Below are 26,083 nucleotides of genomic sequence, written 5' to 3'. Positions count from 1 at the left end.
TTTCTAATGCATCCAATGTTCCCTTCAAACCCTCAGGTTGGCGCCAGGGGACCCACTGGGCATCGCCCCCTCCTGGCAGTAACGGTCCAGCCCCCCCGAAAGCATAGTGGACACCAGAAGGGCGACGGATGCGCCGAGCACAACGGGAAAAGTAGGTACCCTCTTCTGCACGCTTATTGCTGTGGACAGCTCATACAGGGGATGTGGCGCCTCTGGCACTGCACCGCCTGGAGTTTGACTTAGCGTCGGCCCGAACTTTGACGATTCAGCATACGGGCTCGTCGGTGCGCCTTCATTAATAGACTGCTGTTTCATGCCCAGTGCCTGTGCTGAAGCCGCATACAATGGAAGAGGAACTAAGCTGGGGGTCAACTGTTGAGTAATCTAGGCTCCAAGGAGGCGCCGGCCTCGCGCCGGGAGCAACTCAAGAACAACAGCTTTAAAGCACTTTTTGAAGCGGCAGCAAGCACAATTCCTCGAAGAGCACGAAGGAATGAGGAGGTCTCAGGGCTTATAGCTTACGGCAGTGAGCCGCGAACGCGGCACTGGAAAGGAGAGTAATGCGACCAGTTTGGCGAGAATGAAGGATGCCGTCCACCTACTGATATTCTGGTTTCAAACGAAAATATTATAATCGGTTTTCCTAGCGGACTGCCAGCAATGACTCTGTAAGGGTCCCCTCTTGGCCCGGCCTGCTTAGTGTGGATCGCAGGACGTGCGGGCTAGAGTGACGAGAGGATGATGTCGAATTATTCGTTTTCTTGCTCGTTTGCACAGGGAATTTTAGTTTATGAGACCTTCAGCTCCTTGTTTTTCCCTCTTTCCTGCTGTTTCAGCTCGCTGTTGTGCTTGGTCTATGCCCCCGCCACTCTGGCACTCTCGAGCGGTTCCGGAGCGATTCCGGAGAGAGCCTCTTCCTTGTCAGTGTACAGAGTGTTGACAGCAGATTGCACATTTCGTACAAAAAATTGACGTATTGCGGCACCCTAAGGGAAAATGTAAATAGTTCACAAGGGTCATCGATATTATCCGGGGACCGTCGTAAGTTGCAAGAGAACCGGGGAAGTTCAGGCAAGAGTTCCAATGAAGCGGCTGAGCTCTCCTACAGTCCTCAGGAGCTTGGGGCTGGGGGAGAGGAGGCAGCCTGAGATGCCCTGCCTGAGATGAGTTACGACGCACCTCGCTGCAACTGGTGTTCACCTCACGTGCAAGCACAACGGAGGCCTAATTGATTATGCATGCATAAGTACTGTTCACAACTGTCGAACACATGTTTGGCCCTTGGTAGGTAGCCTGCACAAAAGTGAGTTCAGGCAGGCCATACTACATCTGCCACCCGACTTTCACCCAAGCAGAGCACGCATTTGTGCCTGGTCACCCAACAAAGAATAGATGGACGGAGGGCTGGGAGCTCATGATACCATTTCTGCTATTACGATAAACGTTTCGACATAATCGTCTCGCCTAACAAGCAAACGTTGGGGTCCTGGCAGAGGCAGAGCCGCAAGGCGCAACGTGTCTGCATATCCCAACCAAAGAAAGAAAGCAGCGTCAACACGACAGCTTCCGCAGGGGACGAACATACAGAGGGGGGCAGGTGCCTCCAGGCGTGCACACATTTCAAGGCTCTCTTATGTGTTCGCCGGTGCTTGTTGCAAGGCGCTTGTCGGTGGGGAAAACAGCAGTGTGGCGTTCGTCTTAACCGCAAAAAGGATTGAGCAACTGAAGCACAATAACCATAGGCTTTGCAATCTGTTCGTAAGCCAGAGTGCGGGAAGCAGGCGGAGTGATGCTGCATTACCTCTGCTGTTGCGTCGCTTCGGCCGGCTTGCTTGCTGTTGCCGCGCTTGATGTTGCATCTCGTGCTGTTGCATCGCTTTGCGCTGTATCTGTAGGTGTTGCCTCATTTGCTGCTGACTTACGAGTACGCGGTGCACCTGCTGAGGGAGCTCCTCAGCCATAGGTTACGCTACTGCACGATGCAGGTTCTCGGAACCAATGACACGGAAGTGCAGAAAAAGTTTGACAAGCTCATGGAAGACTTTAAATCACTCCAGCTCATCAAGGAGGTGATACATGACAAAACCATGTTATCCAGAAGAATCCTAGACTCCTGCTGCGTGCGTGACAGCAAGTAGTTCGGCTAAACTGCTAACAGGGAACGGATCATCATCATCCAGGCGCTGCGGGACAGCTACTTGCGCAGCTGGAGGAGGCTTAGGAGAGGCAGAAAAAGGAGCAAATCAAAAACGCAATACAATTGTATTTACGGGAAAACATTCGAAGGAGTGTGTTACTCATGGGAAAGGCAGGCGTAGGCGGTCTGTCCGACGCTTGTACAGCAGCCCTTGGGGCTTAGTACGTAGCCTAGAGGGAAGCACAACAGCTACAATTATCTACAGTGTTCGTACTAAAAGCAAAAATAGGTTTGGTTGTAACTGTGAATATACCTTGCTGAATTAGTGGCGGCGAAGTGTGCTCCAACTCGTCTCGGGAAGCATCCTCTCCCCCATCCCATGCCCTTGGACAGGTGTGCCCAGGATGGCAAAGAACTGGGGGGGTTCAACTACTTTTGAGGAGCTCTTTGTTTATTCGTTGACTCGATAGCGGCACACGACGGTCTTTGGACGAGATCGAAGCCTTTCGTACTACAGGTAGAGGAACCGGGCATAAGAATAGTCACAATTCGGATTCCATAAACTGAACTAAGAGCAGTCGATCATTAATGCCAGTATGAATATCTAGCTACCACGTGTTTAGCTGGAAACGCTCAAATGGATTGTCGCACACCAGCAGACTCACTCCAGCCCTACTCCCTGCGCAGGAATCTCGTTGGATGCATGCGGGAGCGATCAGGCGAGTTGGCGATTGTGCTTACCAGAGGAAGTATTCTCTTTTTTAGCCTGCCTAATCCTATTACATTTAAATTGTTTGTTATTTGGGGTGCCGTGTTTGCCGTTATTTCTTTGCACGCTCACCCGGCGTTCCGCGCCCAGAGTCGATCTCGGTCTCCTTGGTTCCCCTATTCTCTGCTGGCACCTGCGATGTTTATTTCCATGACTGCTTGAGTGATTTCTTTTCTCTGCATGGTTTTTTGTTTTTCCGAAGTACAGGTCCCTTCCGCACAACGTCTCCACATTAGACTTGTGCGTTCGTGGGGATAGCTGAACTTACTGAAGAATATCGTCTTTTCGACTCCGCGTGGCAGAGCCACTCGAGGTTCCTCTCAGAATGGATATTATGGGTTCTGAAAAACCAAACAGTGAACTGGAGGTAGGTGCAGCTGCAAACGCCGCACATCCACCACAAACATCAGCGTTGTCGGATGTCACGGAGTTCAGCCAAGAGGATGACCTTAACATCGGTGACGAACAGGATTCATTCGTTGAAACCTACACAAAAAGAAATAAGTTCGTGGGGTCGGCGGTGAATCGTATGATAGCTATACTCCTCATGTTTGTTCTTGTCTTGGGGGGTTGGAGATTGGCTGTCGGCGATAAAAAGCGACGAGTACTTGGAGAGAAGGTGCCTACAGACGAAGAAGGCATTAGGAAAATGGTGGAAGACTTAGTGATGTCTACCCAGCGTTTTTCTGATGAATGGAATTCTTCCTCTAGAGAAGTGCGTGATGCCTTCAATAGCAATTTTACCTGCAGCTTATGGCGGAAGTGTGACACTGTGGAAACGGTACCCGAATTTCTTAGAAGAAATGTGGGGAATATCGATGCCCTCTCGCATTTTAATACGGAAGTTGGCCTCCTGGAACGAAGAGGACGTGCGCTGCGAGTTTTGCTATGGCAGGCTGTTGCTGAAGCTGGTAGGACTCGTTTAAAGCAGCTGAAGGATCTAGAGATTTTCTCAGAGCGGAACGAGGATTGCCCACTCGTGATGTTACGGAAATACGCCGGGGCTAAGTCAATAGCCGATTACAGTTGCAAGGACGGCGAAGCTACATTCGGGCATTTCTGCCGACGTCTCGCAGCATGGGGATTCGTGGGGTTGAATACAACGGATGACTCAGGTCCTGTGGTTCCCGTGAAACTCGCCGATCGGGTGGCTGATCTTGTTTATCTGAAAAAAGCCGCATCTGATGGTGATGCTGCAGTGACGGCGATATTCGACACGTTCGTGGCAACTGTAGAGCGAGCCCAACAAGGGCTTGACGATGCGGAAAGGGAAAGACTTGAAGGGTATTTGCTGGACGTAGACGGGCGGCAGTTCCCCATTTCGCGCTTGGCGAGGCATATCTCCACAATTGAAGACGCGAGGAGGGACAGTGGCGTTACCGCTGCAGATGTGGAGAAGATGCGGAAAGGGTGGAGTGCCGGTGGCCTTCAGCGTGCGGCAATTAAATTATTGAGTGAACAACACGTATCATATTCTGTTTCTGTTGATATTAAGCGCTCCTCCTTGCACGGCTGGATACGCGCCAGCGACCTTTCTTTACCGGACCAGACGGTGTTGGAAGTTGCAATTGCGCTTACCTAATGCATCTTATCTTCGTGCATTTGGTGCAGACAATGCTGTAATGAATTATTCTGTGATGCGGAATGCGGCTTTGCTTGCTTTTTGCATCCGTCTTGGCATGCTACAGGCGTAATTGTAGCTGCCTTGCTCGGGGCGCCAAGATGCCGTGGTTGGCAAGCGGGTGCACCTCGCCTTGTTGCATGAACATGCATTGCTCTGTTTAGCATGCATTCAGAGCATCTCGTCACGTGAGATCACATATTTGAAGTTGATTTCTAAACATGCGTGGCCTGTATTCGTACCCTCCGAATGCAACGACAGCGCCGTCACCGTCTTAAATGGAAGTGAAACCTGCCGTGCAGATTCCATACAGAAGGACGGTGGCGGGTTTCAGCAAGTTCGCTTCCATTGTTTATGCCGGTTTAGGGTTGTTAGAAACCTTTTCTCCAGGAAATATTACTTCTGTAATACTTCCGAAGGCAGAGACGTTTGGCAGCCCTGGTGCTGTGCGAGAACTATTTTAGTGTATTAGATAGAAGCAAAGCGTGCCAGTTGAACTCATCAATTTTTACCGGAAAATTTCTGGGTGCTTTCAAGCCAGACGGCGGCTCAAGCATCTTGCAGATGCATGGAGTCAGGCTCACTCTTTGTTGAGAAAAGCAGTATGGCTTTCGCTGTGAGCTAGATGCTTTTAGGAATCAGTACCACAACCTAGAACTAGTACCACAACCTAAAACTTACTGGTATGCTAAGCAGTCGACTGAACGTACACATTTTCAGGTCTGAAGAAAAACCCAAGAAATGCGCTTGATTCACCTTGTTGACTCCACCTAATCACAGCCACTTAAGCTGAGTTCATATCAACCGTGCAGCGCCACGTACGTGGGTATATTCGTACGGGTTACGTTCCATTTTTGCAAGGTGGAGCCAGTTGAAGCCATGTAAGTAGCGTAGACACGCGCATACACGGGGTAATCTTTACTCGACCGAACTAGCAACACCGGGAATCGCTACTGCTGTTGCTACACCTGACGCTATGGGTACTGCTGCTCTTTGTAGTGTTGTTGCTGCTGCTGCTTTTGTTTTCGCTGCTGCAACACTCTCGTTCCCGTTTGGGTGTTCCTTTGGTTCCAGGGTTCCTACATAATTATTCAATCAAGGCAGTTCCTTCGTCTCATATCGACTCTAGGCTGGCTACAGAAGTTCTGCAAGGCTGTGGGAACAGGGTTGTATCCGCACGTCAGCTGCGCTGAGAGGGTGTCTCAGCACGGTTGTAGAACAGAGATGCCTCTTCGTGTGCGATGAGCAACCCATATCACGGCTTGGCCAAAGTTTGGACAGGTAGCGATGCCAGTTCTCCAGCGAAAAGCTTTCTAGTATCCTCCCCTGCTTGCTAGAGGTTGGGTGGTACGTCACTGTTTTGTACAGCATGCCCAATGGTGTCTAGAAGACAAGCTAAGAAAGACTGTACGAACAGACTGTACGAACAGTGACTGGAAATACCTTGCCCATTCGGGGTTTACAAGGACAAAAGAACTCTTTCTGATGCAGGCGTTCGGCTTCCAGCTACGAAGCATTGAAATTACCGTGGCGTATTCTAGGGGACAATAGTCCTCCTTCCGTTTGGTTTTAGGAGGCATTGCAACTGCAACGCAGGCACTGAGCACTTCCAAGCTAACGCTTGTGAACAATTAAAGAGTATTTCAAATGCCCCTTGCCAGCTAGATTAATAAAATCGAAGTCTTTCGTAGGCTTCGTTGACAAAGGAACGCTCCTCAAGTTCCAATAATCATGCAGAGGCCAGGCATGTGCAGTAAGGCCCGACACAGCGTCCAGTGTATCATCTGGGAGTCAAACTTATTTAATTTAGCATTACGCATTGGGGGAAGCATCCGAAGGGCACTCGCATTACTCTCATTTCCGTGTGTTCGTCAGGACGACGATGCACGGCTCCTTCTTGTTGAATACCTTCGATTGATTAAGATACACTTCTGTACTGTACCAGGTGGGATGTGTGTAGAGTTGCTCTGCAGCAGCTAGAGTGTAGGGTAGGCCTGGAAAACGTTTTGCTGCAATGATGTATCAGCGGGGTGAGCCTTTCCAGTGTATGAATTGTGGTTGTGGAAGAAGAGACACTGGAAGATAAGAGCAAAGCAAAGCTACAAAGCTAGCCACATAGAATCTCACGAGTATTTCACCTAAGTTATAGCTTTGGTGAAAAGAAATGACAAGTAAACGCCTCCTGGAGAATAACGGCAGAGTCTGTAGTTCCTCTGAAACACGGTTCTGAGTATGTCGAGATAAAAAAATATGTTGCTGGGGAATACTTTATATTGCTTTCCTCTTATTGAGAGTCAGGATCAGGTACTCTCCTGATAAGAACGACTAATGATATCAGCACCTTACCCGCAACGAAAGGAAAACCCTTAACCTCTACATCTCAAGTTTATGAAAATAAACATATAAACCATCACAAAACCTAAGCTTGAACTAAGAATGGTGACGTTGAAGACCGAAGTCAAAACACCTAGGCTAGTGGAATATTGACTGACAGTAGTCGTCTAGCACAGTCTTGGTAGTAGATACTACTGAGCATAAGGCCTGAATTGTTGAATTGTTCAATCAACCGCAAATGCATGCAATCGAAGACATCGATTTAAAATATATGCATTCTTCCCCTCATCCTCTTTTCACTCTAAACAACATTACTGTTCACTATAGGCAATCCCTGCCTTCAGGTATCTATATATATGCGCATAGCTGTGGCTTAGTTTGGAGAGGAAGTTGAAGCTTATGAGCTGCAGCTACAGCACATATTGCTGCAACTTCGCAAGCGAGGATGCCGAAGCCCCTTTTATATGCATGCACTAACGCCTTATTTAATTGTTGTGCATTTTCTTAACTCTCAGCTGCCAGCCTATAAGCAAAGAATTGTGCAGACACAACAGGCTAAGGCGATGGTACTTTGTTTGGAAGATCTGCAAGGAGTATCACCAATAGGCAAAGTAGACACCAGAAAGTTTGTTCTTCTTCATAATGAATTGCTGGGGAAGCTTAAAAAAGATATCCGCAGTTATATAGAGTCCTCCTACTAACTTCTGCTGTAAAGAAGGTCTTTCGGGTGGACACCGAGAGAAAAGAATGACATTTCTGCGTATCCCCGCAAAAATGAATAATAACACTTTTAAAGACATCCTGAGAAGTAAAACGCTGGTAGATCAACAGCAATAAGGCTCATGCATTTGGGTGTCTGTACACCTCAGTAAAGGCCGCCTCAGCAGCTGCGGGCTTGACAATTAGAATTTCATCTTTGCTTGGTAAGTTGAGTATTTAAATATGGTTATTTCAATTTTTTACTTACAGAACGCCTACCGTTAGCTGCGCTGTTCGGGCGCCTTCTCATTCGTAGCAGCAGCAGCAGCGGCAAAGCCCCCTACTGCACTAGCAACAGGAGCAGCAGCAGCATGTACACCAGCAGCTACTCCTGTAGCAGAGGTTTCTCTCAATTCAGATCGTCGAGACCCAACTGACTGTAACTGTGAAGAATTGCTTCCAGGAACAACAGCAGCCTCGTTGCAACAGCAGCAGCAGGAGTAGCAGCAGCAGCAGCAGCAGCAGCAGCCGGAAGCGAGCATCAAAAGGACCTCTGTTGTTGCTGTTGCTGCTCCTCGCGAAAGAACTCTTCTCGTCTCGCTCTTGTTCTGCTGTCTGTTGCAGATTTTGTTCGTTTGAGCTGCAGCAGCAGCAGCAGCAGCAGATCTCTCGCCTCCTTCGACTCCTGCTAAGCAGCAGAAACAGCCGCAGCAGCAGTGTATTGCATGCGTCTGCTGGCTTGCTGTAAAGTGCTGCTCTGCTGCTCCTGCTGGCTTCATCCTGCAGCTGAGGGCTTCCCGCTGCTGTTGCTGTCGCTGCTGCTGCAGTTGCAGCAGCGCAGCAGCAGCGAAGAAGCAACAGAGCCTGCAGCAAACGCTGCTACAGCATGTTCCCAGACGTCTCGAATCGACAGCTTTAAGAATGCGGCCTAGGGGCGAGAATGCCTCTCGCGGTGGGGCCGTGCCCCCGAGCAGCAGGAGCAGCAGCAGCAGCAGCAGCAGCAGCAGCAGCAGCACGAGTAAAAGCAGTAGCAGCAGCAGCAGCAGCAGTAGTAGTAGTAGTAGTAGTAGTCATACCAGCAGCAGCAGCGCCGTCACTATTGCATCTCTGTTTCCTCGCAGCAGCAGGTTCAGTTCCTACATGCGAGTGGAGCGCTGCAGCTCCGTGGGGCGTAGCAGCACCCATCAGCAGCAGCAACAGCAGCAGCAGCAGCAGCAGCAGCCGCTGCAGCAGGTTGTGCATGTTCACGTGGCCCTGCAGCGGCGGAGCCTGAGGGATTCAGACGTGGAGGAGTTTGTCCATTGGCTGTCGCAGTGCGTGCAGCAGCAGTCCCGCAGCAGCAGCAGCAGCAGCAGCGGCAGCAGCAGCAGCAGCAGCAGCAGCAGCAACAGCAGCAGCAGCAGCCCGGGGGTGGGCCGTCTGCCTGCAGCAGTGGTGTTATCAGTAGACCTGGCGGAGAACAGCATTACTGGCGCTGGGGTTACTTGTTTGCTTTCCTTTCTTTCTAGCTGCTGCAGCACTTTGAAGCTCAGCAAGCTGAAGCTGTTTAAGAACAGCATTGGTGATGCGGGTGCAGCAGCAGTTGCTGCCTACATCACAAAAGCAGCAGCAGCAGGATGTTTGCTGCTAGAGGAACTCCACATGTCGCACTGCAGCATCAGCAGCAGCGGTGCGCTGCTCGTTATGAATGCTGTTGCGGCTGCTGCTACTCCTGCTGCTGACAGCAGCAAAGAAAGTGCTGCAGCAGCAGCGGCTTCTGCTGCTGCTGCTCCTGCTGCTACATTTGTCTACCCACGTCTGGATTCTCGCAAGAAATCACATGTGCCGCTTTGGTTAAGGATGGAGTACAATGCAATTGCAGACCCAATGAGTCCGTTTGCTGCTGCTGCTGCTGCGGCTGTTGCTGTTGCTGATGCTGCTGCTGCTGCTGTTGGTGGTGTGCAACGGTGGCGCATGCCAATGAAGGGCTAACAGTTGCTGGTTTCTTTGCCGCAGCTTCCGTTGCACGTGCTGCAGCTGCAGCAGCGTGGGCAGCTGCTCTTGTTGCTGCTGCTGCTGTTGCTGCTGCTGGGCGTGCTGCTGTTGCTGCTGCTGCTGCTGGACGTGCCGCTGTTGCTGCTGCTGCTGCTGTTTGTGTGTGTGTACAGCTTTGGTCCGTCAGTGGGCAACCACGGCGAAACAGAAGAGAGGAGCTGCTGCTGCTGTTTGCTTCGCCGATAAGCAGCAGCCGCAGCAGCAGCACTGCACCCCAGCGCGCTGCTGGAAAGCCTCTGCACATTCTGCTGTACCAGTCGTGAGTCCTGCTGCTGCTGCTGCTGCTGCTGTAGTTGCTGTTGTTGCTGCTTGCTTGCTTGCCTCTGCTGCTGTTGCTGTTGCTTCTGCTGTTGGTGTTTGATTCTGCTGCGGCTGCTGCTTGCTTGTGCTGGTGCTGTTGCTTGCTTCTCCTGCTGCTTGTGCTGCTGCTGCGTTTGCTGCTGCTGCGTTCTGTAAGGGCTGGCCTTTGCCCTCGTGGGGGCTCAACGGAAGCTGTATGGGTTCAGGGTTTATGGTTTAGGGTTTAGGGTTTAGCGTTTAGGGTTTGTGTTTGTGGCTGCAGCTACATATGTATATGTTTGCGCACCAGTCTTCTGGAGACAGCCGCCGCAGCCCTCCATCTCGTTCGACAGCCTTGACTGTGAGGGCTTAGGGTTTAGGGTTTAGGGTTTAGGGTTTAGGGTTTGAGACTCACGCGTTGCATCTACTGCTGTAACTGTTGCTACTGCTTCTGCCGCTGCTGCTATTGCTGCTGCTGTTGCTACTGCTGCTGCTTTTGCTGTTGCTGATGCTGCTGCTCCACTGGGGCTGATTTTGTGTGCTGCTTTGCTGCTGCAGGCGGCAGCACCGCACTCTAGCGGCCATGCTGCTGCAGGGCCGGCGTCTGCTGCTACTGTTGCAGCGCCAGCAGCAGCAGCAGCAGGCCAGCGAGCAAGTTCAGCATCAGCAGCAGCAGCAGCAGGACCAGCAGCAGCAGCAGCAGCACCAGCACAAGGGCAGAAACTCAAATGCCCAGCCGCCAGCTATTCACGACGCTCATCTGATGACCCCACAGCCAAGCAGCAGCAGCAACAGCAGCAGCAGCAGCAGCAGCAGCAGCAGCAGCAGCAGCAGCGGGGCAGCAAGGGTGCGCTGAGCAGCAACACCAGCAGCAGCAGGCAGCAGCCAGTGGCAGCACCTCCCGGTAGTAACAGCCGCGGGCGTGACGCAGCTGCAGCAACAGCAGCAGCAGCAACAGCACCAACAGCAGCAGCAACAGCAGGAGCTGCAGCGGATCGACGGCCCGCCTCTTCGCGAGTATCGTATGCAGCAGCAGCAGCAGCGCCACCTGCTGGTGCTGCTGCTGCAGCTGGTACTGCTGCTGCACGCCCACCCCCAGCAAGTGAAGGCAGAGCTGCAGCAAGAGGACCAGCAGCAGCAGCAGCAGCACCTGCTGCAGCAACAGCCAGAGCACCAACAGCGGAGACCTCCCGCAGTCAACCCACTGCCTCTGCTGGTTCAGCAGCAGCAGGATCAGCAGCAGCAGCACCAGCAACGACGGGAGCAGCAGCTCCCTCAGTTGCAGCAGCAGGACCTCCAGCGGCAGCAGCCGCATCAGGAAAAGTATCAGTGAGAGGAGCAGCAGTCAGCCCCGCAGCAGCAAAAACAGCTGCGGCACACACTGCAGCAGCAGCAACTGCAGCAGGAGCAGCAGCAGCAGCAGCAGAAGATGCCAGTCCTGTTGATATTTTGCGCAGCCTTCCTCTTTATATTTTCGTTGATTCATCTGCTGTCACGCAGATGAGAGAAGGAACTTGTGCTGCTCACACGCAGGTCAGTACCTTGCTGCTGCTGTTGCTGCTGCTGCTGTTGCCTCTGCTGCTGTTGCTGCTGTTGCTGCTGCTGTTGTTGCTGCTGCTGTCGCTGCTGCTGCTGCGGGTAGTTGCTGCTGCTCTTGTGGGTGACACGGCATCTGCTTGCTGCTTGGTGCAGTGCATTGCTGCTGCTGTGGGGCCGCTGCTGCTGCATCTATCATGATTGTACTTCGTCTTCTTTTTCCTTATTTAGAAGACTGGCTGCAGCTGCTGTTGCTGCTGCTGCTGCTTATGCTGCGCTGCAGTGTGAGGAGCCTTGCCCTATCAGCTTTGCTGGGTTACGCCGTCTGTACAGCCAGGGGCTGCTGGCTTGCAGATGCCAGAAGCCTGCTGCTGCTGCTGGAGCAGCAGCAGAAGCAGCACATGCAGGAAGTTCAGCAGCAGAAGCAAATGCGTCTGTATCGGACAGCGACATTTCAGTCTTTCTTGTAACGGATTATGTAGAGCGGGAGGTTTCCCGCATACAGCAGCAGCAGCAGCAGCAGCAGCAGCAGGACGGTGCCCTGCAGCAGCTGCGGCAGCTGGCGAGTGATTTTCAAGTCGTTGAATATATTGAAGGGATAAAGAAGAGCCCCAAGCAGCCGCTGCCTCCGCAGCAGCAGCAGCAGCAGGGGCAGGAGCAACAGGAAGGCGAACAGCAGCAGCAGCAGCGGCAGCAGCAGCAGCAGTTTTCGCTGCTGTCACCCCAAGACCTCTCCCTCGGCAGCGCGCTGCAGCTGAGCCCTGACACGCTGGAGGCCCTCGACTTCGCGCTCTTGTGGAAGAAGCATTTAGAGGAGGTTTGCACGGGCTTCACTGCCAGCAGCAGCAGCAGCAGCAGCAGCAGCAGCAGCAGCAGCGACAGCAGCAGCAAGTCGAGCGATGGCCTCGTCTTCATGCTGACAGCTGACCCAGCTGTGAAAGTCTTTCTGCAGCGAGTTGCTGCTCCTTCTGCTGCTGCTGATGCTGCTGCTGCTGCTGCAGAGGAAAGGAAACCTCACGTGCCGTGCATGCTGCTAGAGGAGCTGTGCTGCTGTTTAGGTGCAGCATACCCTCATTTGCTGCAGCAGCAGCAGAGACGGCAGCTGCAGCAACAGAGACCTCTCTCAGCAGGAGATCTGCGTAGTCTGATGCTTGCTGCCCTAAAGCACCAGCAGGAGCAGCAGCAGCAGCAGCTTGCAGACGAAGCAGCAGCAGCAGCAACGTCGCCCTCCACAGCAACAGGTTGTGGAGGGGCTGCAACAACAGCTGTCTGTACTGCAGTAACTGCCCCAGCAGCAACAGCAGCAGCAGCAAATGCTGCTGCAGCACCCGCACTACCAGGAGTAGCAGCACCAGCAGCAGCAGCAACAGCAGCAGCAGAAAAAGAAGCAGAGTCGCGAGTGAATGGAAGTGCGTACAATCCTCTTTTTTCCTCGTTGATCACAGGCCTAACAGACGCTGCTTACAGCAGCAGAAACAGCAGCAGCAGCAGCAGCAGCATTATTACTAGTAGTAGTAGCAGCAGCAGCAGCTGCAGCAGCAGCACAGTAGTCAGCAGATTCTGCAACACCACAAGCCTCGCGAGTCGCACTGTGGTGACAGTTGAAGAGATAGAAGAGCTGCAGTTGCGGCAGCAGCAGCAGCAGCAGCAGCAGCAGCAGCAGCAGCCGCAGCAACAGCAGCAGCAGCAGCAGCAGTTGCAGCTGCACTTACCCCCCGGATTTGCCAGTGCCTCTAGAGGCCCCGAGACAGCAGCAGCAGCAGACTTCCTGTTTGCTTCTTACTTAGGTGATGATAATAAACACAATGGTATGCCAGAAGGAAGCAGCGACACTACGCCGATTGCTGCTGCTGCTGCTGCTGCTGCTACTGCTGCTGACAGAGCAGAATTGAGCTTCCCAAGCAGCGCAGCAGCAGCAGCAGCAGGAACAGATTCTTATGCTGCAGCAGCAAACAACAGAGAGGCCGAAGAGGCTGCTGCACTTCCCAAGCCTTTAAGTGCAGCAGCTGGCGGGGTGGTGGCGCATGCAGATCCGCAGCAACGAGCAGCTGCAGCAGCAGCTGCTGCTGCGCGCTCGCAGTTGCAGCTGCAGCACCAACCGCTGCAGCTGCAACAGCCAAGGCAAGTTGAAGACCCAGTGGGTGCGGCGCAGCATCAGCAGCAAGACTGGGAGCTCAAGTAGGTCCTGCAGCAGCAGCAGCAGCAGCAGGTGGTGCTGCTGGCGTTGTTGCTGCTGTTGCTGTTGCCGTTGCTGCTGTTGTTGCTGTTCCCGTTGTTGCTGCTGCGCTTTGCACTGCTGCTGCTGCTTGCGTTGCTAAAACGAGTGTTTTCTGTTTTCATCGCTGCTGCTGCTGCTGCTGCTGCATGCAGGGACGAGCTAATAACCGCCATAGCGATGGTGCAAGAACTGGCGACTCGCATTCGTCTGTCAGACCCAGCAGCAACAGCAGCAGCAGCAGCAGCAGCAGCAGCCGGTGGCAGCTGCGTAACTGATGGGGTTCTTGTTGAGGACCTCCTAATGCGCGCGCAGCACTGTGTATATCGTTGGCGTCGTTTGTTGCTGAAGCAGCAGCAGCAGCAGCAGCACCATCAGCAGCAACAACCGTGGGAGCATCAGCAGCGGCAGCACCCGCAGCAGCAGCAGCAGCAACAACAACAGCTCGCTTTGCAGCACCGTGATATGGCGTCTTCATGCATTAGCAGCAGCGTACTGGCTATACACGATCAGCAGCCGCAACAGCAGCAGCAGCAGCAGCTCGCGCTGCAGCAGCCGCAGCAGCAGCAGCAGCAGCTGCAGCAGCAACCGTGGGAGCAGCAGCCATACCCCCGGTGGCCGTTGCCGGTAGATCAGCGGCATACGCCTCCAACTGTATGGCAGCCGCAGCAGCAGCAGCAACAGCAGCAGCAGCAGCAACAGCAGCAGCAGCAGCAGCAGCAGCATGGAGGCCTTCTATGGGGTAGGGAAGCAGACGCATGGCAACCTCCTCACGTCTTGCAGCAGCCGCAGCAGCAGCAACAACTTTCGCTGCAGCAGCAGCAGCAGCAGCCATTGCAGCTGCAGCAAACATCATCAACAGTCTGGCAGCAGCAGCAGCAGCAGCAGCCACCGGCACCGCCGCAGCAGCAACAGCAGCAGCAGCAGCAGCAACCACCGCTTGCTCGGCAGCAGGTAGGCCAAGACAACTGGTCTGCTTCAGTGCTGCTGTAGAGTTGTTGTTGTTGTTGCTGCTGCTGCTGCTGTTGTTTTAGATTTGGTGCTGCGACTGGTATTGGTTTGTTGCTGCTGCTGGAGAAGCCTGTGGGAGCTGAAGTCAAGCAAGCAGCAGCTGCAGCAACAGCAACTGCAGCAACAGCAGCTGCAGCAACAGCAGGTGCATCACAAGCAGCAGCAGCAACAGCAGCAGCTGCAGCAGCAACAGCAGCAACAGAAAAGCAGAAGCTTTTGCAACAGGGGCTGCAGCTGCTGCTGCTTCCGCAGCAGGTGCTGCTGGAGCGCTGAGGTGTACGTACACCTGGCGTATGAGGCTTCTCTAAAGTCGATGATGCAGCAGCGTGCATTTGTTTATCAGCGCAACGTGCTGCTGCATGGACCCCATAGCAGCAGCAGCAGCAGCAGCAGCAGCAGCGGCGGCGGCAACAGCAGCAACAACAGCAGCAGCAACTGGAGCAGCAGCAAGAGCAGCAACGACCAGCAGCACAAGATGGTGCTTGTGTGTTTATTGTTTTTGTCTGTGTGTGAATCTTAAGACTTCTTATTTAATTATATAAACATAACAAACAAATACAAGAAAACAATTAATATAACGCTGCAGTTGCCCTTTGTACGCATAAACACAAGCAAATACAAATAATAAACAAACAAATAAATGCAAATAAATAAATAAATAAATAAATAAATATATACATAGTCAGCACAGCAACCAACAGGTATTAATAAACAAACTATCAATGCAATTAAAAAACAAACAACAGATAAATATATAAATATAATATATATATATATATATGTATATGTATGTGTATATATATTATATATAGGAATAGAAGCAAACAAATAAACAAACAAACGAACAGAAAACAAATACACAATCACCAACTGCTAATCGGCAAACAAATAAAACAAATAAACAAACAGACAATAAATACATATAAAATAAACAAACAAGCAATAGATAGATATAAAACAAATAGACAAACAAACATAAATGCATTTAAAGCAAATAAACAAACAAAAAACGAAGACAAATGAAAATAAGCTAGCAAACAAACAAATACAAAAAAAAACAAGCAAACAAATAAAGAAATGAATGCAAACAAATAACAAAAGTAAATAAACAAACAGAGAGAAAAAATAAACAAATACAAACAAATAAACAATCAACAAATATAAATACAGAAGCACAAATACAAATAAACAAATCTCAAACGAACAAACAATAAAAAAGTAAACAAATACAGAAAAGAATGCACACAAACAACAAATATAAATAAACAAAGACAGAGGAGAAACAAACAAAAAATAAACAAACAAATAAACAAACAAGCAAAAAATTAAACAACAAACAAATACAAAAAACAAAGAAGTAAACATAAAACAAAGAGAGAAATAAAAACAAAACAGAAAAACAAAGTACAGAAAAATAAACAAGCAAAAGCATAAAACAAAGCAGCACATAATTTGTATTTGTTTATTATTATTTTGTCTGTTTGTTTGTTATAATATTTGTTTATTTGTTTGTTTTTTGTTTATTTGTATTTATTTGTTTATTTATATTATTTGTTTATTTGTTTGTTAATTTCCATCATTTGTTTTCTCTGCTTTTGTTTGTTTTTATTAGTTAATTGTTTTTTATTTCTGTTTGTTTATTGTTATTATTTGTTTATTTGTTTTGTTTGTTTGTTTGTCTGCATTATTTGCATGCCCTTCCTATCTATTCTTTGTTTACTTGCTTGTTTGCTTATTTGTTTGTTTGTGTTTGTTTATTTGTTTGTCTATGTTTGCTTCTTTGTTTTGTTTATTTTTGTTTATTTACGTTCATTTATTTATTTGTTTTATTTGCTTATCAGTCTCATTTATTTTTTTTGTGTTTGTTTGTTTTACTCTTTTTACTTCTCTCTATTTTTTTAGTTTTTCTCTCAACTTCTTCATGCATATATATTATTTATCAGGTGAATATATATATGTATATATATAGGCTCCTCTAATTCTTTTATATATATATATATATATGTATATAAACCTGCTCTTTAATGTTATATATAATATATCTAATATATATATATATATGTATGGTTATATTGATAGTATATTTTTTAGTATTTGTTCGTCTAACGGTTTCCCTCATGTGTTTATTAAACTCATCTATAGAAAATACATATAATATATATATATTTGCATAGATATATATACTTATATAAACTCAATTATATATATCTATTTAATTAGATGTATGCACTCCGCTACCTGCTGCAGCAGCAGCAGAAGAGAATGAAAAGAAACATCGCTATTAACAAAACCAACAATCAAATGCATGCAAGCAAGACTTAAAACATGCATGCATGCATGCATGTATGCATGCATGCATGCAATCTTTTTCAGTAGTTTATGATAACCCCCGCCTCTTCTCTGTCTGCTGCTATAGCAGCAGCAGCAGCCGCTGCTACAGCAGCAGCAGCTGTTGCTGCTGCTGCAGTTACAGTTGCTGCTACTGCATACCCTGCTGCATTTGTATCTGCATTTGCTTCTACCACAGCAGCAACAGCAGCAACTGCAGCAACTGCAGCAACAGCAACAGCAGCAACAGTTTATGCTACTAGTGCAGAGGCAGTAGAGCTTTGATATTTCCAGGTTGCAGGTAGTTGTTTAGTTTTTCTGTAGTATCGTCCTAGTCTATGAATGCGCGACTCAATTAAAATCAACCGAAATTTGCTGTCGCAGTCTTTGCGATTTCTCTCTAAATGCTTTCTTACTGCAACCGCCTTCTTAATTAAAAAATATAAATCTTCGGGGATTTCAGGGGCTATGCCTGCAGCAGCAACAATAAATAATAAATAAATAAATTAATTAATTAATTAATATGTAAAAGAATATCTTTATTTAGATTTTTAGGCTGTCGTTTTTGTTTGCTTTGTTTTGTTTATGTCTTCACAACTGTTGTCTCTACTAAATATTTTATTTAATTTAATTTATTTGCATGTACTTCTTTGTGTGGGTAAATATTAACATAAAATAGAAATGCAGAGTAATATATATATATATATATATATATAAATTAATAAGTAATAAAACAATGATAAAGAAAAAATCATAAGCAAATAGCATCTAAATAAATAAGTAAAATGCTCGAACTAATAAATATATTTATTTTTATAATAATAAATAAAATAAACAAATACAAAAAAGAGAGGCATATCACAAAAAATAAAAATAATATTTAAATAAAAAATAATTAACTAAACAACAAAACAAAGCGACGTAAACTTAAGACAAACAAATAATAAAACAAAACAAATAAATAAAACAAACAAATAAAAAACCCAGGGAATGCACAAACAAATAAATAAATAAATAAATGAGAAGCAAATAAACAAACAAATAAAACAAAACAAACAAATAAATAAAACAAAACAGAAACAAGCAAATAAACAAAATGAGTGAATATAAAGGGATAACCAAAACAAAACAAACAAAATATAATAAGCAAATAAACAAAGAGATAAATAATAAACAATAAATAACAAATAAATAAAAATAAATAAATAAATAAATAAATGTTAGAGAGGGCGACGGCTGCAAGAACAAACAAAACGCTTTACGTTCAGCAACGCAATATCTCTCTGCTTTTTTTTGCGTGCATTGTTAGACCGCAAATATTATTAATTTAAATGAAGTCTATCAGTTGCACGCCGAATAAATAAACAAATAAACAAATAAATAAATAAAATAAGTAAACAAATAAATAAATAGATGAAGACAGACAAACAAACATGCGAGTACTCCGTTCAAACCCCAGCAAACAGTCGTTCATTAAATAACAAACACAGAAATAAACAAACAAAATAAATAAATAAATAAATAAATTTAAATAAATAAATTAGTCTATATACATACCTTGCTTCTTTAGTATGCGAAGTATTTTGCTGCCTGTCACGGCTTTAACTTGAGGTACGCCGAATTGATCTCTAAGAGTAACACCAATCTGTACATACACCGGAAATAAACAAATAAAAGAATTCAATTTGTTTATTTAATTCAATTAATTTGTCTTAATAGTTAATTAATTATCAATTTAATGCAATGAAAGAAAAGAGATAGGAGGCGGGCAGAGTCAAAGCAAACAAAAAGAAATTAAAAGTAAATAAACAACAGATGCTCCGATATTAACAAATAATCAAAATAAACAAATAAATAAATAAAATAAACAAATAAATAAAACAAATAAACAGAAAATAAACAAAAAGACAAGCCAGCAAGCAAACAAGGAGAGAGAAATGATAATAGAAATATCGTTAGGAGCCACGGACAAACAAATAAACAAACAAACAAACAAAACGACAAAACAAAACAAACAAACAACAGAAACAACAGAAGAAACGAGAGGGAAGAACAAACAAAAATAAACACAGAAAAACAAAACAAACACGAGCGAAGCAACCATCATAAGCAGCTCAAAGCAAAGGCAGAGAAACTGCATCGCTATCGCCTATCTAAACAAAACAAATTCAAATACAACAGAAACAAAGAAGACAACCTGCAGCTACCGCTGCTGCTGCTGTTGCTGCTGCTGCTGCTGAACATCACGGCTACACCGCAGCAGCATTTAACGAACGAAGAGGCAGCAGCATCAACAAACGCATGGGGATTCTGCTGATGAAATGTGAAGAAAAAACCAGGAAAAGAATTATCTCTGCTGCTGGAGCAGCAGCAACTACTGTGTACTGCTGCAATCCCTGCTGTTGCTGCTGCCGCCGCCTCTGCTGCTGCTGTTGCTGTTGCTGCTGGGTGTATAAGAACAAGAAGAGAGAAAGAATTAAATTACCTGAGAAGGTGTCTGCCCCTTTCTTGCAAGTTTTACTATATGCTCTTCTACTTCTTGAGGTTTTACTCGCAACCAACTGGGAGGCTTACGCTTAAAGGGAGGCGCTGGTGCGCTCATACCCTTACCGTTGCCGTACATACGCCCCATTGTGTTTTATTTGAATTTCTTTTTAATAAAATAAAAAAGAAAATACAATAAAACACAAAATATCCACAAAACCCCGCCAAAAACAAACAAACAAACCCCTGCACGCATTTATACACCGCAGAGAGCAGCTGCGCATACACCCCACAGACAATATGCATGCAGCCCCAACTGGTTGCTGCTGCTGCTGCGGTTATTGTTTATTATTATTATTATTATTACTAATATTAATATTATTAATATTAAAGCTTTACTTGTAAATGGAATACATTTTTTATATTCATTCACTGGGTTTTTGTTGATTTAAACGAAGCACAAAACTACCGGCGCTGCGCCGCGCCGTAGCCCCCAGCTGCATGCAGTGCATGCATTGGGTTTAGATAAATATATATCAATCTTCTTGTCTTTATTTCTCCTTACTATTCATTTTTGTATTGTTTTTATTCTAATATCCCCTTCGGGTCTCTCTATGGCTAGCCAGATAGCTAGCTACCTGGCTTCATCTAGCCTTTTTAAGAGTATATAGAGGCACGCCACTACTTCAGTCAGTGCATGCAAACAAAAATAATTTAAGAAATAAAACACAAAGGAAAAAGATGCTAAGAAACTCACCTGCAGAACTGATTCTGTAGGCAGACATAATGAAGGTAAGAAAGAATCAAATAAACAATAATATAGTAAGTATATAAACTATATATACAATATATATAATATTAACAATGAACATGTCGCCAACATATAAATATATATATATATATATATATACAAAAGAATATAAAGCATTTTGAATAATAATAAAATAATATAAGTTTTAAGCACAATATTAGAATTGGTGTTATTTATTACTTTATCATTACTATGTGCATTCTACTATATGTATAAATATATCACCCCTATAATTATTCATATTACTTATAATTTATATTAGATATAAACTATTAAATGATTTTTCTATTATCTGCTCATTTCCAATAGCCACGTTGTCGTTGTTGCTGCTGCTGCAGCAACAGCAGCAGCAGCAACATCAGCAGCAGCAGCAGCCGCAGCAGCAGAAGCAGCAGCAATTCTCTTTCCGCGCCGTATACAGAGGAGAACAATCTCAGCAGCAGATGCATTCATGCATTCAAACCTTAGCAGGTGTTGCGTCTCTCTGCTTTGTTTGCTTGTTCGTTTGTTTTATTTGTTTGCTTGCTTTATTTTGCTTGCTTTGTTTATCTTTTTGCTTCCACCGCCGTAATAACAGCTGTCTGCCTCTACGCATTAAATGCTGCTGTAACAGACCCAACAACAGCAGCAGCAGCAACAACTGGAGCAGCAGCAGCAGCAGCAGCAGCAAGCAAAATGCAAGCGGGTTTTTTCTTCACTTTGTTTTGACGCCATTGAAAAAAAAAACTCATATTAAAACCACAAAAAAGCAACTTGCAGTTCCTCCAGCAGTTTAGGGTTTAGGGTTTAGGGTTTAGGGTCTTAGCCGCCCCTCCTGTACACTGAGAGGCTGCAGGCGTTGCTGCTCTCTTATGATGCCTTCTTCTCCCCTGCTGCTTCTTGATGCTGTGTCGTAGCAGCTGCTGGCTGCTGCTGGTGCTGCTGCTGCTGCTGTTGCAGCTGCTGCTGCATCTGCTGCTGCAGCTGTTGCTGCATCTGCTGCTGCTTCAGCGCCTCTTGCAGCAGCAACCTTTTCTTGTCGTCTTCGCTTAACTCCTCTGTATCCTCATTGGCCTCTGCTGCAGCTTCTTCTTCATCATCTTCTTCTGTTTCCTCGCCTTCTTCTTCTTCTGCTGCTGCTGCTGCTGTTGCTGCGTCAGCTGCAGCAGCAGCACAACACGCACGGCGCAACCAAAAATTGCATACATACATTTAACAGCAGCAAAACCGCAAGTCAAACGAGCCTAGCAGCAGCAATAGGAGGAGCAGCAGAAACATCAACGGCAACAGCAGCAGCAGCATGAACAGCAGCAGCAGCGACAACAACAGCGGCATCAGCAACAGCAGCAGTAGCAATAGGAACAGCAGCAACACCAACAGCAGCAGTAGCAGCAAAAACAGCAGCAACAACAGCAGCAGCAGCAGGAAAAGCAACAGCAACAACAACAGCAGCAACAGCAGCAACAACAACAGCAACAGCAGCAGCAGCAGCGTACATAAAGCAGCATCAGTAGAGGCATTCGTTTGGAGGGCCTGTTGTACTGCTTGAGCGGGTTTAACTCCCTGTTGAATTAATTCTAGAAAAAAATCATTTTCTTTTAATCGCTGCGCTAAACTCTTTTTAATAAACTCGCGCTGCAGCAGCTGCATGTACACCGCAAATTGACGCCTCTCCTCCTCCCAGTATTCTTCTTCTTTATATACTCCGCTAGCTAAACCTCCAGGGATAAAGGATTCAACATACTTCTTATCAATCTGAAGATATATAAACACATTCATTTTAATTAATTAATTAATTAGTTAATTAAAATGAATGTGTCAAACAAATACAATAATATAACCACAAGGAATGAAAGGATAGACAGACGTCTTAAGAGAGAAGAAATTCAAACAACCGATAGATAATAATAAAAGAAATAAATAATAATAAAAGAAATAAATAATAAAACAAATAGATAAAATCAAACAAAATAGCAACAAAACAAATAATAAACAATTAATGAAACGAATACTAGATAATAAAACAAACCCTAAAGAATAAAATAAATAAATCAAGATAAAAGAATAATAAAAGGTAAAAATAAAAACGTACAACATCAAAGATTTGTTTAACTTCATCGTTTTCTTCAGTCGATATAAATTTTATTTTTGCAGCGGTGCGCGAAGGCAGAAACGGCGATATGCAGCTCCAGAAAGTCTATGAAAATAAAAAAGTAAACTTAAATTAAATTATCTAAATTAAATTAAATTAAATTAAATTAAATAATTAAATATAAATAAATAAATAAATATAGAATAGTGCAATACATTAATAAAATGAATATCTGCAAAAAAACAAAGACAGTTTAATAAAATGACTCATAAATAAATTTAAAACAATTAAATTAACAGATAAAAGTCTAAGAAGAGAAACCAATAGATTTAAATTAAATTATTTATTAAATAAATTACATGACGCGCAATAATTAAATAATTAAATCGAATAGAACAATTAAATAAACAAATAAAAGTAAAATAGACAAAACAAATAAATAAATAAATAGAGTAAACTTAATGAATAAGATTAACGAATATAAGAAACGGACAAATAAACAAACAATATAAATATGCAAATAAAACAAACAAAAGATAGATATAATATAATAAAGATCACACATTAAATAGCTTTTGCAAGGAAATAAACAACTCGAAACAAATATAAATAATTTCAATGCATAAAAATATACAAAAGTTAAATAAATAGTAAGATGAACAAAAACAACAAACAAAATATATCAAACAAGCAAAACAGATGCAACAAATAAGATAATAAAATAAATAAAGTACATAAACTTGTAAGAGTAAAATATATGAAGTGCATTAAAAATAAACAAAAAAATAATCAAAACAAATCAAGCAAACAATCAACGTCTGAAATTGAAACCGCAGCAGCAGCATCAGCAGCAGCAGTAGCAGCAAGAGCAGCAGCAGGACAGCAGCAGCAGCAACACCAACACCAGCACAAGCAGCAGCTCGCCAAGCATCAACAGGAGCAGCAGCATCAGTACAAGCATCACCAGCAGCACAACCATCATGAGCAGCAGAATCAGCAGCAGCAGCAGAATCAGCAGCAGCAGCAGAATCAGCAGCAACAGCAGAATCAGCAGCAACAGCAGAATCAGCCGCAGCAGCTGCATTAGCAGCAGCAGCATTAGCAGCCTTATAAATGAATAATTATGTGTTGATTACAGAGAATATCCAGGGCGTATTAATAAGAAAAGCATGTGAGAGGAGCTCAGCGTATATACACTGAAATATCTGCAGAAATTGAAGAGCAAATGAGAAGGTAGGACAGACAAAACCTGCAGAAGATTTTGTATAATCAACAATAAAACAAAAGCCTCCGTATACACCGCAATGCCGATCTCGAGATTGATTTGCACGCTCTGATGTATACACAAGCAAATCCATGCTGCTGTTTATCATGTTGCTGTTGTTGTTGTTGCTGCTGCTGCTGCTGCTGTTGTTGCTGTTGGTGTTGCTGCTGCTGCTGCTGCTGCTGTTGTTGGTGCTGCTGCTGCTGCTGCTGTCTTGGCCTTCTTCGGCAGGGGACGGCCTGCAAGAGGAGAAAATAAACGATGGAGACGAAGCTGCTTCTGCTTATGTCTGCTGCAGCTCCTGCTTCTGCTGCTGTTGCTGCTGCTGCTGGCGACTGTAGTGAGTTGTGCTGAATTCTCGCGAAGTGACGTAGGGCTAATTGCTGACGTCATGTACTTAGCTAGCTAGCTAGCTAGCTAGCTTAGAAAAGCTGTGGACTTGTGTAGCTAGCTATGTGAATATCTCACTAAACATGAAGAGAGAAATGCCCACCCGGGCAGACATTTCCAGCTAGCTAGTTAGCTGGCTAAGTAGCTAGCTAGCTAGCTAGCCAGTTAGATAGCTGCTTACTATATGTCGCTAGCCAGCTAGATGGGGAAGTTGGTTGGTGAGCTACCCAGCTAGCTAAGTATCAAGTCAGCTAGATATATAGCTAGCTGGCTAGCTATCTAGCTAGCTATCCAGCTAGATAGCTACCCAGTTAGGTAGCTCTCTAGTATTCATGCGTATGTATGGGAATGCGTGTAAGTGTATGTTTGATTTGAACCTGATATAAATAACTGGATGGCCTTGCTTAGTAAAACCTCTTCTATAGACTTGCGCTGTCTTTGTTCCTTTCTTCGCTTGCTGCGGACTCAGCCGCTCGGGACGCAGCAAACGACGCGTAGAAATCGCCTCGAGAAGCAAAGCGAAAGCGCGAGGAACATTCCAATTGCGAGCTAACAACATCCTAAGAAAACACTCAAATATTCATAAATATTCAAAGTATAGTCTTGAATATACTGAAATAGTCATCCATATACTTGAAATATTCATCAACATACTTGAACTATTCATGAATATACTGAAATAGTCATCCATATACTTGAAATATTCATCAACAAACTTGAAATATTCATGCATATACTTGAAATATTCGTGAATATACTGGAAATGTTCATAGAATATACTTGAAATGTTCATAGAATATACTTGAAATATTCATGCATATACTTGAAATATTCATGAACATACTTGAAATATTCATGAATATACTTGAAATATTCATGAATATGCTTGAAATATTCATGCATATACTTGAAATATTCATGAACATACTTGAAATGTTCATAGTATATACTTGAAATATTCATGAATATACTTGAAATATTCATGCATATGCTTGAAATATTCATGAATATTCTTGAAATGCTCATAGAATATATATTCAAGATATATACAAAGATTAATGATATACATATTATGCTGATAGTATATATTATTGTGTGTATAATATATATTTTTTTACTAAAATATATTTAATAAATGTGGTTATACACTCCGCTTGCAAACTCCGATGTGATTAAAATAATTCAAATTGATAAATTCAATCCTTTTCTTTTCTTCTGTTGAAAACGAAACAAAGAAAGGCAAAGCAAAGCAAAGAAAAAGCAAAGCAAAGCAAAACAAAACAAAACAAAACAACTAAAGAAGAGAAAAGATTAAAATTACCTAAGAAGAGTTTCCGGGTCGCTCGCCCAATGCAATTCATAGCCAGTCAAGGGATAAGTCAGTTGATCTTGCTGCTGCTGCTGCTGCTGCTGTTGCTGCTTCCGAAGCTCCTGTTCCTGTTGCTGCTGCTGCTGCTGCTGCTGCTGTTGCTGTTGCTGTTGCTGTGGCTGTTGCTGCTGCTGTTCGTGTTGCTGCTGCTGTTCGTGTTGCTGCCGCTGGTGCGTTTGCTGCGGTTGCTGCTGCTGCGGTTGCTGCTGCTGCTGCTGCTGCAGTTCTTTTGCTTTACTTTCTTTTACCTTTAGAAGCCTGAAATGTTCTTTTCTTAGTTTCGCCTTCAGCTGTGCAATGCGGTGCTGCTGCGATTGGGAGAGACCCGAGACAATTGCATGAAATATATTTAAAATAGGAGGAGGCCCTAAACAAGGCCCATCATAAGCACCAACTTCAACAGAAGACATTTTAAATATGCTGCTGCTGCTGCTGCTAATGCTTATAATAATAATAATAATAGCAATAGCAATAGTGCTGCTGCAGACGGTTGAGATGATGGTGTTAAGATTAAAATAATGCTCGGGCTGCTGTAGATGGTTCTGCTGGTGCTGCTGCTGCTGTTGCTGCTAATAATAAGAGTAATAATACTGCTGCAGACAATGTTTACGCTGCGGCTAATAATAGTAATAATAATATCGCTGCTGCTGTACGCGATTGCGCTGCAGCTGCTGCTGCTACTGACAATGCTGCGGCTGCGGATATTATTAATGCTGCTGCTGCGGATGCTG

General features: G+C 45.1%; 3 protein-coding genes across 3 annotated transcripts; 2 read left to right on the top strand and 1 right to left on the bottom strand.

The window, feature by feature from the left end:
* Window positions 1-3,231: 3,231 nt before the first annotated feature.
* On the top strand, window positions 3,232-4,488 carry EAH_00027440 (hypothetical protein; the record flags this gene model as incomplete). Its single annotated transcript, XM_013392760.1, has 1 exon — window positions 3,232-4,488. One exon carries the CDS (start codon window positions 3,232-3,234, stop codon window positions 4,486-4,488), a length of 1,257 nt encoding a protein of 418 aa, XP_013248214.1.
* Window positions 4,489-8,481: 3,993 nt separating this feature from the next.
* Window positions 8,482-15,155, top strand: EAH_00027430 (hypothetical protein, conserved; the record flags this gene model as incomplete). Its single annotated transcript, XM_013392759.1, has 7 exons — window positions 8,482-9,430; window positions 9,708-9,853; window positions 10,157-10,234; window positions 10,432-11,406; window positions 11,693-13,587; window positions 13,780-14,595; window positions 14,705-15,155. 7 exons carry the CDS (start codon window positions 8,482-8,484, stop codon window positions 15,153-15,155), a joined length of 5,310 nt encoding a protein of 1,769 aa, XP_013248213.1.
* Window positions 15,156-21,107: 5,952 nt separating this feature from the next.
* EAH_00027420 (CRAL/TRIO domain-containing protein, putative) lies at window positions 21,108-25,762 on the bottom strand (the record flags this gene model as incomplete). The annotated part of the gene is made up of 3 exons (XM_013392758.1): window positions 21,108-21,397; window positions 24,449-24,543; window positions 25,305-25,762. The coding sequence occupies 3 exons, from the start codon at window positions 25,760-25,762 to the stop codon at window positions 21,108-21,110; spliced, it is 843 nt and encodes a 280-aa protein (XP_013248212.1).
* Between the last annotated feature and the right edge of the window lie 321 nt (window positions 25,763-26,083).

This window comes from Eimeria acervulina, genomic scaffold, assembly GCF_000499425.1.
Source record: "Eimeria acervulina Houghton genomic scaffold, Eah_scaff235, whole genome shotgun sequence".
NCBI classification, from domain to species: domain Eukaryota; phylum Apicomplexa; class Conoidasida; order Eucoccidiorida; family Eimeriidae; genus Eimeria; species Eimeria acervulina.
The sequence above is the reverse complement of the archived record's forward strand: the minus strand, read 5'-3'. Positions and strand labels throughout refer to the sequence as shown.